The following is a 16344-nucleotide window of genomic DNA, read 5'->3' as shown; positions in this document are numbered from 1 at the left end:
ACCTCCAGATTAGGAAAAATATATGGTGCATGAAGTTAAGAGAAAAACAAAGGGAGACAAATTTAGTAAAGCAGTTACACTGGGTGACTTCAGCAGCGAACGTGCATGTAAGTGGTCAAAAGTAAGCTGGGGTGAAGTTTAGACATATCAAACCTCTGCTTCCTCAAACAAGTTCAAAGAATGAGAAAGGATTCATCCCGCAGGACCAGTGCTGGTATCAGAAGTGTGACTAGAGCCGAGTAACACATATAACAACAATCTAATTGCATTTGGTATCAACAACAGTGGATTGATACAAGTTTTGCAGAGGGATATCAGACATGAGAAAGGAAAGTGGAAGAGTGCAGCTTAAAAGAAAGGAAAAAGAAGGAAGAAGAAGGAAGATGAAGAAAGCAGTTAATGTCAAAAGAATGGAAATTAGTAAGGTCAGACTGCATCAATGTTAATTATTAATAGAGTCTAAACAAGAAAGGAGGAAAAAGGCAAGAAAAACATTTCAGGAACAGATATTTTAAAAGGCAATTTGATCCAAACATGTTCAAAACAGATGACTTCAGCAAATGGAAGTTTAGCTGAGTGACACTTACAAAAGTGGCAGGCCAAATATAAGGTGGACATTAAAAAAGAGGGAAGAAAACATTTGAAGATGAATTAGCTAAAGACTTGAAAAACAGTGTTTTGTACAGCCATCAGAAAGAGAAAGCTTGAGGGAAGGACAGTAACCAGAGGGACCATGAGGGAATCAACAGAACAATTAAGGAGGAGAAGGATATCGCTAACAAGCTAAATGGTTCTTTCATATCAGTCCTTGCTGCTCAAGATGCTGGAAGATACTGATTTCCAATCTGTATTTTTAAACTATCAAAGAGAGAGACTAAGCAAAAAGAGCAGATAGTGAAACACACCAGTAAATTCAATAACAGCAATTCACAAAGGTTTGATGGAAAATACATCCAGAAACTTGCATGAATGTGGTTGAGCTTCTAATAAAGGTATTTGATTCCTCTTTAAAATTGTCTGCAATCCTACACTATACATGGCTGAGGGTAGCAAGTATTATACGTATTTTTTAAAAGGGTCTGAGTAAGAAATGACAGGGCACTGAGTCTGTCATCACTGCCCAGTCTAAAGATACTAAAGAAATCGTTAAATAATCAGCCATCCTGTTTAAAGACTAAAGTGGTGTCATATAAAAGCAGTAGAAGATTTTGCACAAGCACAGGAATTAAAAACAGGAAAACCTCAGGTGTTTGCCCTTCTTTTCTTGACTCTCTGGAAATATGTCACATGAGGGAAAAAAATTAAGTCCTAGTTTGGATCTGTGATAGTTTTGGGGATGCATTTTCCATTTATTTCACATCAGAAAATTGAAGCCATTTCTAAGGATTTTTACAGAGGAAGAGAGAATCGTATAGGTAATGATCCAATTAAAAAGGCATTGATCTGGAAGGTGGGACATAAAGGTTGAACTTCTGAATTTGTATGAGGCACCTATATACTATACGGCTAATCTGGCCCAATCTCTTGTTCTCTGGTTTATTAGGAAACTCCACCCCACAAAAGCACTTTCCTCAAGGAGACATTAGTTGACATTCATTCATTTTACTGAGAAGTTTCTCATTACTATGTTTTCAGGTAAAGAAAATGGAGCTGGACTTGAAAGATGGTGAAGGTGGCTCTTCCCTGGACCTTTAAGAAAGCTTTATATAGCTGAAACATACAAAAGAGACACCAGAAGAGAGTGTTAGTCTCAGCTGGCCATATTTTCACCTGCATCCATCCCTTCTGAGACCTAACTTGCAAAGAGGAAAAGGCAAAATACTCTGAGAGGCACCTTGAGGCACCTTTTTTTTTTTTTTTTTTTTTTTGCAAGAGCTCAGGCAATGCACAACTCATGAATGTGGTTTCTTCAAGCTGCAATTATTAAATCTGTTACTTTTTCTCTGTTCTTTTTTGTTTGTGCAAGGCCATTGCTAATGGCTAATGATGAGATATTCATCAGAAGCATGACTGCTCTTAATTAAACCTTGTCCCATGTTCTCAGAGATACTGCTGGGAACAGAGGAGGTGGAAACCCTCTGTGGAAGAGGAAATACAACCTACAAACACTCAAAGAATAATGCTCAAAGAGTCTAAAATGTGCTGATGAAGCACAATGATACATTCAGGATAGTGTCTCCCTGTTGGGGAACATTTTCACTCCTTGTACAAAAAAAATACAAGAGTAGAGCATAATATTTCAGTTCAAACCATGAAAATACTTTGGCATGTGGAAGGTATGTATATGATAAATTTAGGGCATAGCTACGTATTCACTTACATGCTGGATATGAAGATTCTAGAGTCACCTTGCTTCTTTTCTTACAACAAAAGCATTTCTAAAACAAGATGATGGTGTCCTTACATTGCAGGATAATCTGTTTGAGTCAAAAGCTGATGAGTAAAGTGCTAGATGACAAACTGCACTGAGCAAGGGGCTTTTGACCACAGGACCTTCAGTTGGCACAACTACCCATCTTCATCAGGATCCCTGCTAACATGCTCACTGTAGCTTCATCCAGGTAAAAGTTTAAAAATTACTGTGTTGACTAAGAATTTCCATCTCTTCTCCCATAGAAGAGATTTCCCTGCAAAATTATAGGGCCTGGAGCCTGGAATTTGGATACGGTAATAATTCAATGGAGTATTAACAAACTTACAGTTCAATACACCGCTGCCCTGCAGGCTTGGGAGATTCCAGGCTTTCCAGTGAAAATAAAGAGCACTTTGTTTCTAGCCTTCAAAGTGATGAAATACAATACCTGAAAACCACAACACTACTATGTAAAAGTGCTATGTCACGTCATTGATAGAAGTGACTAATCCTTTATTAGTTTAACGTTTGTCACTCTGCACAGCAAGAGTCACTTATATAGTTAGCTCCTCAGGGAAGCATTTCTCCTGTTGTCTAGATTAGTGAAGTCCTTGGCAATCAGCAGTACCCTAAAATACTAATGAACAGTTCTTCAGAAATGAAGCGGTATCACTAGAGCTTTAAGATACAAATCTTACAGCTTATTAAGCTTTAAAAATCTTTCTAAGATAGTCTAAAAACATGGGAGTTTGATGTATGTACTATAAACAGGTACGTAATATTATTCATACTTTCAACAGTGTATGTATTTACCTACAGAAAAGAGGATGTGTACATATATAATTCCATAGGGATGCAATGCTACACAGTCTTACTAGCTCAAGTGTGGGAGCAGCATTTCTGCAATACTGCATGTAGACTAATGATTAGAAAATTCTGCCAGTAGACCACACTGCTTCTAAACCTCATCTGCTTGCATAGATCCAGCTTGTGGGTCCACAAAGTATTTTTTAAGATCTGGTTCAGGACCAACTTGGATGCTTCTGCACTGTGAGACAGACATATGAATGAAAAAAATGAAGCCGAGTTTAACCACAGAAAAGACCTGCCTACCTCAGGCTGAGGATTCTCAACAGTGCTGTACACTGTTTCAGTGGGAAGGTAACAGTGGTGCTAGGGTTTGGGTATATATTTAAAAATAAAAGTTGAAGAGGAACTAGTTGAGATGAGTTGATGGTGACAGAGGTCATATCTGTAGTACCTATTTCATTTCTAGGGGGAAGATCCTCATCTTCATGACTAGGATACCTCTCCTTCCGGTCAAGCAGAAGAAAATAAATCATTTTCTCTTGATTTTCTCTGGAAAAAAAGAAGAAGAAAATTCTTTAAATTTGAAGAGAAAAAAAATCTACATGTAGATAAACCCTTCTCATCAAACAAACAGTTACAGTTATTCTAAATAAGCTGGAAATTCTCATATACCTGTCAGCTAGATACACAACCCACAAAGCTTCTGAGAATCTTGCTGTCTCCAACAACCAGCTAGTGAGAAAAGGAAATATGATTCCCATGTTATACACACAGAACAGAGGCACAGGAAAGATGAGGTAACGTGTCCACAGGAAGTCCAAAGCAAAAGTGGCAGCAAGACAGGTCTCCTGAGCCTCTAAATGCTCTTTCCAATACATGTGTCTCTTAACACCTCAGAAAATACACCAGCTCTCAGGTGTAAGATTGAAATAAATAAAAATTTGCCAATAAAGGCATTTCCAACACAAATAAGAGCAATGATACCTCCCCATTCGGACTGCATGGCCCATCTTTTCAGGAAGTGACCTTGCATGGCAGTAAGGGAAGATATGCTGTGAGCTTCTGACACATGGTGCAAGAAAGGCTCAGTGCTTGCTCCCAACAGCTCACTAGCAATTGAGCAGCCAGAGGGTGAGAAGTTGCTACTGGTCCCTCACAGCAAGATACATGTTAAAGTGACCTCTACCTCTCCGCAGGTTTATAAGCGTCCCAGCCCATGGACACCCAACTGATATTAAGACTGAGCAAGTGCTTACTCTTCCGACAACAAGTCCTGTAAGAGTTTGTTTCGGTCACGGAAGCAGCCTAATGAGTGCATGCTATCTAACACATCTGGATCAATATCCTCCAAGGAAGGGAGAGAACGAATCTGCACCTTTCGAGGGATTGGTTGCTCTGGTTCTGGCTCGTTCTTACCCCCTCTGCAGAGGAAAGAAGACGAGAGAAAGAAAGGGGACAGGGAAAGGAGAGAAAAGAAACATGAGTCACAAATGAACCTGTACTCCTAAACACAGCCTGCAGCAACAGATGGAAATAGCTTGTTAAATTCCCACTGAGAGACCAGAGCTCGCAACCAGACAGATATTATTTTCAGAAGAAACCACCATGAAGTCTAAGAGTGACCAGCACCTTGTGGATTTAGGTCTTTAATGAGAAATGTCTGCATTCAGTCAGAAAGGCAGTAGGAGCTTCACTTACCAGTGCCCTCATAATTTAAGCAACTGTTCAGTATCCTAATGCCAAACATTTATAAACCACTATGCAATTTTAGAGATGCTGTCTCATCAGCAGGTCAGACCTCAGGCTATCAGGCTGAAAAGTGCAAGCTGAATTATTCTCTTTCAAAGAAGGAGCTGCAAACAAACCGTCACTGTTTTCCACCAATTCTCATTACAAACAGCATTGGAGCAGTTTCTTCCTTTAAAACTTCCAATATGATTAAGAGACCTCAGTGTTCAGGTCCCCACTTGACACACTTTAAAGATTTTTTGAGGAAACCAGGCTGTTCATTTACACGTCCAAATATGACAATCTCTGCTTCTCTTCAGATGTGCAGATTTGAAAATTGCGGCCCAAGTGTGATGCCCGAGGTCAGCGGCAGACCTAGGAATACACCATTAGCAGTAGAGCATACGACTCTCTTAAAAGTAGTTAACCCAGGCTTCCTGCATAATTATTTCATCCCATTCACTAGACTCAGGAAATATTGATTATTCATTGCAATTAAAAGCCCTGACTGTAAGAAACAGGTCAAGGTGTCAGGGTATCTATAACCGACTGAATGATATATTTTGCAGGCACCCTGAATATCCTTTGATTTTATTTAAGTAGACAGTGAGCAATTTATGCAAACTCTATCCACCCGAAGAGGTGGTTTTGGCAGTGGTGGTTATTTTGGTTGGAGAAACTGTCTACCCTGAATATTTCCTATTTTTCAATGGATGCTTTGTGTGATGTCGAGGTTTTCTTACTTTGTGGGTGAAGTCCTCCCTTTTCTTTATGTGATGTAAATGTGTGACTGTTGGGTCCAGGCTCCCAAGGTGGGCAACAGGAATCAGGAATATTTAAGCTACATCAGATGTCAGCATTTGCTGTTTAGGGGGCTGTGCTTGGGCAGAAGATTCTTCCTTTTGATTCTGGCAGAAATAAGGTGAACACAACTTGTGACCTTACTCACATAGTTTAAAATGCTCTGGGCTCAGATATCAGCTATCCAAGTATATACACAAAAAATGTATCTCCAAGTCAAACGCACCTAATTTCTCTTGGGTAGGTTAGAAAGCAGCTCTGGTAAGATCATACACATGAGCTCAAGGTCTCAGCCAGGGTACCAGAAAGACAGCTAAGGCAGATTAATTATCTCCTCCAACATAAGAAGGCAATACTAAGTCATTGCAGACAAGGCTCTGATGCTGGGACAGGACAGTTAACACACTACACCTTGACCACAGCAGATTGCTGCGTGCTACTTGCAGTTTATTTTCAAGCAAGTTGAAATGCAATTGCGAGGCATCTGCTCTGTTAACCATGTTTGTGGGACATCACTTGCAGAAAGACGCGTCAGAAATTTTCATTTTATCTTCTCTTGAAGCAGTGAAAATGTGCTTAGCCCTTCTGGATAGATGTCATGGACTCAGACTCCGGTGTGTGTTACATGGGTCATAACAACATGGATGGGATCCCCATGAGCACTCACACACACCCTGCTCAGTTTTTTTTCAGTTTAGGGGACTGAAAACAGAATATACAGAACAGAGACAGAATCTGCTCCTTGGGATTCGTTCCTGTGTGTCAGACCACTAAAACACAGCTTCTGATGCCTCCTTGGAGTCTCGCAGAAGGGTCTGTGTCTTCTACAATGACACCATGGCCCTGTGTGTAAGGCCTAGATTCAAAAATCCTTGTTCAACTGAAGAAACATCTTATTCCTTGAGTGTCCTGTCTTTAAGAGGTAGCTACTCCTACCTCTTAGGATCAGGATCTAGCTCTCAGCAAGTAATAAGCAATGATTAGATCATAACCTTGCACTATTAAAGCCAGTGATGACCTTGTCATTAAGATAAATTCTTGTAGGATGGACCTTTGAACAGCAGCTGAGAGTTTCTTCTTTTTTAATGATCTGGAGTTCACTTTTTAAAAGTATTGACTTAATAAATACTTCATTATGTTACAAGCAGATGTCCTTAAGGCAATTTAAAGAGATTAAAAAGAATTATTGTTTTTGAAAATTTCCAGAAAAATCTGGGCTTCCTACTAGTTGCCCTAGTCTATAGCAGAGTATGACCTCCAAGCTTCTTTTACATCAATCAGCATGGGAGCCATTTCTTAAGAGCACAGCTTGCCATCTTCTGTGCACTGAAAAGTGGCTTTTTCCTTATGCCCTGCACATGGTCAGCCTCAGACATAGGAATTTTCACACCTCCTCATCAGGTACAAGCAAAATCTGCAAAGAGGTGTCTCATCATTTGGCAATGTAATTCAGTGCTTCAGGGAATGAAAATCACTGGGGCTGGGCTGTGGTTGGCATGACTCCCCTGCCTGTTCCATTCTCAGTCTAGCAGAGAGTGACAAATTTGTTGCATTTCAGCCCACATAGACACCAAACAATGTCACACGATGAATACTGCAAATCACGTATATTTTTTAAAGGCTCGCATGAATATAATTGCTAGTTTAAAACCCATCCTCTTTTGTGAGGATCGATGCGTACAATGGCTGTGATTCCAGACCAGGGTGAACTTTTTCCGTCTCTCCGTGAAATTCCCTCATGAATCTCACCAAAATGCACATTTGCATCAGTGCAAAGCAAAGCAGAACTGGTACAGTTATTCTTTTTCTGATTTTAGTAAATTTGGTACCCTCACAATTGGGACAATAGCTTAGTGTAACAGGAGTATGTATTTATCATAATAGCTAATTTTATTTGCCCTCTTGCTTTATTAAAAAAATGTGAAAATAACTGCTGTTCATTTGCTGACTTATGATAATCTGTGCTTGAGGTAAAAATAAATTATTTCAGTTAAAAAGGCTTAAAAAATCTCACTAAATTAATTTGGGTGGGAAAGCAAGAAGAACTGGAGGTTGGTCATGAAAGGTTTATCTTTTTTCCTTTTTTTTTAGGTTTATGAATCATGACTTCAACTTTCAAGACCTCTTTCTCTGTCTGCCTAGTCTGCAATTAAATCTTTTCCTCAGTTTCACAACATCCTTAATAGTTATTTGAAGAATTAAGTGAAATCACTTATATGTCCTGAGTACAACTTTCAGGTCAGAAACCTATATATGACAAAGAATTAAGATTTTACATAGATTAGTAGTGTTACATGAAATAAAGAAAAAATGAAAGAAAAAATGAAAGAACTGAGCAAAACAGCCATAGAGTAAAAACACTTATAACCACCCCTTCTCTGTCAGCATCAATATTTCCAGGCAAAATTAATGCAAAGAGGCTGTGAAACATTAACCAGATGAAAGTAGTTGAGTTTTGGAGTTGGCAGGGTTATTCACAGACTAAATTTAGCCAAAGGAGGTTAACCTCCTCAGGTCAATCCATGGCGAGTATAGAGAAAATGAAAGAGAGACTCATTAAAGAAGATATTTTGAGCAGAAACTTCATTTTAGGCAATCTGAACAGGCTTCTGGAAGAGCCTTTCTCTCTCTGCATTGACTGCACTGGAAGTCGAGGGAAGACTTGCTTTTGCAAAACTCAGTTTCTACTTCTGAAAACAGCCTCATATGCCAGTTCCATTGGGGTAAAAACCTGTTTACTGTGTCAATCATCAAAGAGTCTGACCTTCATGAAGAAGTACACAAAAATGTTCATATACTTATGTCTGCAAAGAAAAAAATCTTCACATTCTAAATCTAGAATAAAGTAGTGAAATAATACCTGCCTAATTGTGCATGTGAGCCTAGGACAACAGTCCTTTGAGAGGTGAAAACTTCCAGGCAAAAATCTTGAGGAGGTTTAGAATAATAATAAAAGTGATCAATGATATTTCATTTTATTTCCTATTCCAGTTCTGATCAAAGCACTGAGGAAGTCAGCTGATTTCACTCTATGAAGAAACAGAGGGGATCAGCTACCAGTCTGATGTAAACAGCATTTACTTCTGGAATTGCTAGTAAGACATTATAGGAGGGTATTTCAGAGATTACAATTAGAGATTTCCCCCCTCCATTTCTCCTACATTTATCCATGAAAGTTAAAAAAAAAAAAATCACTGCAGCAAACAATACTCCAGTCCTTCTTTGGTTTAAATCACTGCAGCAAACAATACTCCAGTCCTTCTTTGGTTTAAAAAGGTGCCGTGTCAACTGGTAACTGTAGAGAGTACGAAAAAGCCATGGGCAGAGCACTGCCACCATTTCAGGTGAACTAAGAAAAAAAGCATGTTATTCAACAAACTGTTGAATGCCCTCAGGTCCTACTGAAGTCAGATAAATCCAGAAGTGAACATTGCCCATAAGACAAAATTAGAGGAAACAAAACAAATCAAAACAAAGGTTTGGTTTTTTTTTTTTACTGGTGACAGGTTTAAATATCAGTTCGTATCAACTATTTCCCAAGAGCAATGATAGGATTATGAAGGCAGGACTTTCCTTATCTCCCACCTGGGGAACGAACCTGAAGGTATGCTGACCCCCAGAATCATATATCAAAGCATCATTTCCTTGTTTAGTATGTGAAGTATTCTCTGTAGTTTGATTAGGTTATCATTGGTATTTTAAAAAAAGTTATTTACTTAGGTTTCTTGAAATACTATTAAGGCTACACGAAGTGTAAGGTCACTTTCAAAAGCCATCAATCTTCCTTACACCCAAACCACTAGACAGGCACATACTTTTCTTACAGACATCCTGTTACACTGTCAAGAGTGCTGCTTTTAATCAAGTCACAGGACTACTCTCACATCAACAGGTTACAAGGTCAGAAGCAGCCTCAGCTTGCTGCGAAGGAGGAGTAGGGATTATGAGACAGAAAAGCTCCTGTTCACAGGTGCTTACTTACCAATATCATCATTTTTGTTTCTACTTCAGAGAAAAGCCAAGGTGCCCAGAAGGAACAAATGAAAGCTTTCTTGTCAAGAAGGTATTACAAGGGATTGTTTGTAGCACTTGGATAGCAAACTAAACATGGCTGTTAGTTTGGGTTTTTTTTGCTGATCACTTGCAGGTATCTTTTTAACACAGCAAGTTGCTGGACTGAACATCTCATTTCAAACAACAGTAGCCACTGTATAAAAAGTTCCTGGCTTGATATATATATATATATATATATTTATATATATTTATGAAATTATATGACTAGCAAAGGGTTAAAAAACCCCCGGCATTAGATGCCTTTCTGTCCTCTCCCTCTTTCTCCACCTGTATGAAAGCTGCTTTCCAACTTCAGTCTCTCTCTTCTGAGATCACTAGAATCTCAGCTCCTGTAACAGAACCAATAACAAATGCATGCAAAAGTGAATTAAAAATGTTACTTACATATACCATATGTGTTTCTGAATATGTTCTAGCTGTAAAATAAAAGAAATAAAATAATTAATCCTGTAAAACAGAAAAGGTAACTCCACAAGACATCCTTATTCAGGGCTTATTCAAGGAAATCCAACATTCTAGAGCTGGATCTGTGCAAACAACATGAGCTTTTTGCTGCATAAAGATCTTGCTCGTCCTCACCCACTCCACCGTTCCCAGGACAATGCATAAGCACAAGCCTTCACAGGCAAGTATTTTGGCAATTTAAGGTTTGCCCTTCCTAAGCCCTTCCCCTCTATAACCCAACTGAAGCTAACAAACTGCTCCTTTCTATATGTGCATAATAGCTCATTCTTTACACCTAAAGCTGATTTCTCATTTTTTTCTGGGAAAAAAGAGAGAGAGAAGGAAATAGAACACACAGATAGTGTGAAGAGAGAAAATAAATTGTGCAGGTGTGAAATGAGCTTATGCGAGGACCCATTCTTGATTGGCTTCACATTTATCATTAAAATCTAAAGACCAAGTAGAATAAGGTTCTGTGTCAAAATAATACTATTTATTGTTCCAGCACCTGAACACCAGACTGCAAATTTCTTTTACTTCCCTCTTTCTTGTTTCACATATGAGCATTTTACTATGCAATGAAGGACCCATCAAAGCTGAACAGTGGCCTTGTCCACCTGGTAGATTCCAGCGAATGTTACACGATGACCATGTTTTCCACAAGCATGGGGGAAAGAAAGTAACACCCTTTTTCCAAGAGAAACTCTTAAAAGTAGAGGGAAGAAACTGTTCATATGACATACTTACAATACAACCTTCCTAATCTGTTGGTTTTGAAGCATCAGCACAGTAGAAAAGAACTTTCATAGATGCCTAGGGATTATTCCATTATGTTGACAATATTTCTCATATTCCTCATTATGAAGCACCTTCGTACGTGCAGAACAATATGCACACTCACTGTACACAGGCTTGTGTTTATGCAACACACAGGTGAGAGGCAGGGGAGAGCTGCAAGGAAATTCAAGCGCTACCAGCTATAAGATGAAATCACACACCCATTAAGCTGGTCAGGAAGAACCAAGACAGCTGTCCTGCTCTTATTACTTTCCACTTCATTTCCAGAATAATGAGAATCAGAGAAAAAAAAAAAAAAGAAAAAAAAGAGGAACAGACAAACAACAATATCTCAGAGATAGAAAGCAGGTGTTTCCCACAGACAGCAAGGAATCAGAGACCTCTGTGCTATGGAACAACAGCTCTGTTCCTGGGAAACCAGGAATATCTGAGGTTGGCTCTATATGAGATAATTTTCTAAGTGAGACGGCTTTTCCTGAAAACAAAGAAACAAGGGAACGCAGCCTAGGAAAGCACGACGGGAGGCTGGAGAGATCAGTATGAGAGACAAATAGCCTCCTTTAAAATCAACACTGTATCAACACTGCAATCAGAGGTGCAATTGGTGCTTGCATATCTAGCTATCTTCTAACCAGCCCAGGTGCTGGGGGCACCAATGCCCCCCAGCACACACATCTACAGGCCCGGGAAGACTTGCACAGCTTCCAGCTGTGGCCTCAGCTCTGCCACAGTAATTCCCCTTCATCACAATTCCCCTTGCATTAGGTAGTCCTTTCATCCATGCACTAGTACAAGGAAGGTAGTGTATTCCTGACACACTGCCATCTCCCCTGAACAATTTAATTTGAGAAGATAAGATACACATAATGGGTGTTCCCCTAACAGCCTCCCCTCTTCCTCCTGGTTCTTTGCAAGCTGAGGTACAAACACAGAACATAAGAAGGGCCTATTTTGTATGGTTTCCATGGGACAGGATTTTAGCATGGTTATTTATCAGGTCCATAGTACTGTGAGGATCTGCTAAGAAGTATACTGTACCTCCTTTGCTCAGTAAAACCCCCCAGGAGATGCATATCTACTCATTATTTCATATACACCACATGGAGGGTTACAGACATTAATGATTTCAGACAAGATGCAGATGATACAGCTAAGCAATGTCCAAGTCTCTTTCATGCTTGCTTCTCCTGCTGCATTTTCTGCCTCCATGGGTCACATTGTTCTTTTGTGCCTGTGATATGCAGAAATGCCATGGCGAAGTAGACAACAGCACTTCATTTTCTGAGCCAGAGAGGGGGAAGAAAGGAGGGTCACCAGTACATGTCTTAGTTACAGAACCTCTGGGCTCCTTCAGAGAAGATGTCAAACAGAAATCCCTTCTGCCCATCCCTGCTGATCAACCTCCTTCAAGCTAATGAACCCATAACATTTTTCTGAAAGAGAAGCCCTGTAGTACCTTGATATCCATTCAAAGGTGTATGACAGCTCTCATGGCTACTGTTTACCTACACATCTGCTATTCAAGCCACATCAAAACCATTGCTGTGAAGTACGCTGGGATATCCCAGATATGAAAAGTATTGTACAAAACCAATTTATATTCTGATTCAAATATAATTGCATTGAAACGTTATTACAAGTGTGCTTGATGCTGCCAAAATCTTCACTGCTTTTTTAAAGGTAATTAATTAATGCTTTGTTGCTTTTCATCTGCATTGAAGTGACAGGAGGGTTATGAGAGGGCGATTGGTTTTGACAAGGAGAAGCCTGTATGCTTTTTGCTGTGCAATGCAGGGGAGGGAGACACACAGTGGGAACTAATCTCATTCCTTCTGCCTTCATTTAAACACAATGTTTAAATGCATTTAAGTGACAAAGGCATTTAACAACCCTTCCCAGAGGGTGGTTCTTGCTGTTTGCACGAGTTTGCCAAATTTAATGCCATTTTATGGAAGTTGTAAAAATGCTCCTCCCTAGAATCTCCTAGCCACTGCAGGCAATTGTCTCATGGTGCCATCTCTGAAACAACAAAACATGCAGATTCATTGCACATGCACAGTCAGAGGAATGACTTCTGCAAGCTAAAAGGCTGTAATGGAAGGAGAGGGGGAATTCCTTTACCATGGTTTTACATAAAACATCCAATACTTGTATACTGAGGTAGCATCCAGGAGCCCCACTCACAGATGAGAGACCCACTGTGATACAGAGCTGTACAAGCTCACCAGAAAAATAGGTCTCCTCCCCCAAGGATCTTATGTCTGAATTCTAAGGCAGGGAACAACAGATGGAGACAGACAGGCAGATGGAAAACAAGACAGTGCTGTCTACATCCTCGGCACTGATCTCAGCAGAGCGGTTGCCAAGCTAAAAAGTTCTGAACTGAAGAAAAACTTTCTCTAAGTCTGTGGATATGAATGAGGGCTTCCAGGCTCGAACTTGTCAAATTTCAAACTTTCCTGACCGGAAGGGGAAAAGTCTCGAACATATCTGTGAACTAAGTTGACCCACACCACAGACGAGTCTTCTTCATTTAGAAGATCCTCTAGTCTGAGCTTTAAACTTACAGCATAATGTCAAGACAGAGGCTTTTCCTGACCAAAGGATTCAAGCTGGCAGTGCAAACAGCACTGGTAAAACCATTATCTGTGTCAGTATTAGCAGCCATACTATAGCAGCCTCCAGGGACCTAGACAAGGGCAAAGTATCACTGTGGTACATGCATGGTGCATGAATAGGCCCTTGGCAGCCAAAAGCTTACAGCCTAAATACGACAACTAGCAACTACTCCCATCCTACAGGTGGTGAAGGGAGATAATTTAAATGATGTCACAGGCACCTTACCATAAGACCTTCTAGAAAAATGAATAAGGAATCAGGATGTGTTTTCCCTTGCTCATTTTTTTTTAACATGCTTTAGATGCTGTGGTATCTAAAGAATCATAGAATCATAGAATCGTTAAGGTTGGAAAAGACCCTTAAGATCATCAAGTCCAAATGCCAAGCTATCACTGCCAAGTCCACCACTAAACCATATCCTCAAGCACCATGTCTACCCTTCTTTTAAATACCTCCAGGGATGGAGACTCCACCACCTCCCTGGGCAGCCTGTTCCAATGTTTGACAACCCTTTCGGTGAAGAAGTTTTTCCTAATATCCAACCTAAACTTCCCCTGGTGCAGCTTGAGGCCATTTCCTCTTGTCCTATCACTTGTTACTAGGGAGAAGAGACCGACCCCCGCCCCGCTACAACCTCCTTTCAGGTAGTTGTAGAGAGCGATAGGGTCTCCCCTCAGCCTCCTCTTCTCCAGACTAAACAACTCCAGCTCCTTCAGCCGCTCCTCATAAGACTTGTTCTCTAGACCCCTCACCAACTTTGTTGCCCTTCTTTGGACACGCTCCAGCACCTCAATGTCCTTCTTGTAGTAAGGGGCCCAAAACTGAACACAGTACTCAAGATGCGGCCTCACCAGTGCCGAGTACAGGGGCACAATCACCTCCCTGCTCCTGCTGGCCACACTATTCCTGATATTCTTGGCCACCTGGGCACACTGCTGGCTCATGTTCAGCCAGCTGTCAACCAACACCCCCAGGTCCTTTTCCTCCAGGCAGCTCTCCAGCCACTCCTCCCCAAGCCTGTAGTGTGGCATGGGGTTGTTGTGACCCAAGCGCAGGACCCGGCACTTGGCCTTGTTGAATCTCACACTGTTGGCTCCAGCCCAATGATCCAGCCTGTCCAGGTCCCTCTGTAGGGCCTTCCTGCCCTTGAACAGATCGACACTCCTGCCCATTTTGGTGTCATCTGCAAACTTACTGAGGGTGCACTCAATCCCCTCATCCACATCATCAGTGAAGATATTGAACAGGACCGGCCCCAACACTGAGCCCTGGGGAACCCAGCTCATGACCGGCCGCCAACTGGATTTGACTCCATCCACCACCACTCTCTGGGCTCAGCCGTCCAGCCAGTTTTTAACCCAGCGCAGAGTGCACTTGTCCAAGCCGTGAGCAGCCAGCTTCTCCAGGAGAATGCTGTGGGGGACAGTGTCAAAGGCCTTACTAAAGTCCAGGTAGACAACGTCCACAGCCTTCCCCTCATCCACTAAGCGGGTCACCTTATCATAGAAGGAGACCAGGTTAGTGAGGCAGGACCTCCCTTTCATAAACCCATGCTGGCTCAGCCCGATCCCTGGGTGTCCTGCACATGCCACAAAACGGCATTCAAGATGATCTGCTCCATGACCTTTCCCGGCACCAAGGTCAGGCTGACAGGCCTGTAGTTCCCTGGATCCTCCTTCTGACCCTTCTTGTAGAGGGGCGTCACATTTTCCAGTCATCTGGGACATCTCTGGTTGACCAGGACTGCTGATAAATGATGGAGAGTGGCTTGGCGAGCTCCTCTGCCAGCTCCCTCAGTATCCTTGGGTGGATCCCATCCGGCCCCATGGACTTGTGAACATCCAGGTGAAGGAGCAGGTCGGTGACTGCCACCTCTTCAACAACTGGGACTTCATTCTGCATGCTATCTCCATGTCCCAGCACAGGGGCCTGACAACCCTGAGGATGACCAGTCTGACTATTAAAGTCTGAGACAAAGAAAGCATTAAGTACCTCAGCCTTCTCCTCATCTTTTGTGACAAGGTTACCCTCTGCATCCAACAAAGGAGGGAGATTCTCCCTGGCCCTCCTTTTGTCATCAGGTATTTCAGACTATGTGGACACCCAACATGGAAGACAAGTCATTCTACTCTGGAATAAAATGTCAACTAGGGGATGGTAACAACTTCATCAGAATAGCTTATTCTGCAATATCTGCTCTGATCCACCTAGCTCTGCAGACAAAATTTCGATAACTGTCACAGAACTTTAAAAGGAAAGTGGCTAAAAAACTCCCTACTCTTCCCCCCTTTGCTTTTGTGTTTCTGTAGAAGAAAATATCAACTGAGAATGCAAATGGATCCTACTACAGGAGCTGTAATTCTCCACTGTAGAGGTGCTGAATCATTAGAACCCTCCAAGGAAAAAAACATCTACTTTCCAAAGAGCACATAACTAAAAGAAACGTCATCCTGCAGTAATACAGGCACTGAGAGCATTCATTCTCTTCCATAAACCTTCTCAGACTTAAACTAGTTCGATTTTCCCTCCTGACACTGCTCCTACCAGAAAGCTGTCTCAGAACCCCACTAATACAGCTAAAATGGTTCCAATTTCTAGCCTACTTTCACGTAAGGCCATTTGACATACATTTCATTTTGTGCCAGTATCTTCCTCTAGTTTAAATAATCCTTCTCTCCCTGAATATTCTAATGAATGTGCAGACAACCAGCACAACC

At 41.2% G+C, this 16344-nt stretch overlaps 1 protein-coding gene across 9 annotated transcripts in view; it reads right to left on the bottom strand.

Annotated features, from left to right (window-relative positions):
- Positions 1-16344, bottom strand: part of BRSK2 (BR serine/threonine kinase 2) — a 333681-nt gene that overhangs the window by 51605 nt on the left and 265732 nt on the right. For all 9 annotated transcript variants that reach the window (XM_075094536.1, XM_075094537.1, XM_075094538.1 and 6 more), the window contains exons 9-11: positions 10151-10182; positions 4420-4584; positions 3615-3712 (exon numbers count right to left, since the gene is read on the bottom strand). In XM_075094536.1, the coding sequence (XP_074950637.1) occupies positions 3615-3712; positions 4420-4584; positions 10151-10182 (295 nt within the window). The remainder of the gene's footprint in view (positions 1-3614; positions 3713-4419; positions 4585-10150; positions 10183-16344) is intronic.

The sequence above is a fragment of the Phalacrocorax aristotelis genome, chromosome 5, assembly GCF_949628215.1.
Source record: "Phalacrocorax aristotelis chromosome 5, bGulAri2.1, whole genome shotgun sequence".
NCBI lineage: Eukaryota > Metazoa > Chordata > Aves > Suliformes > Phalacrocoracidae > Phalacrocorax > Phalacrocorax aristotelis.
This window is presented reverse-complemented; position numbering and strand designations above follow the sequence as displayed.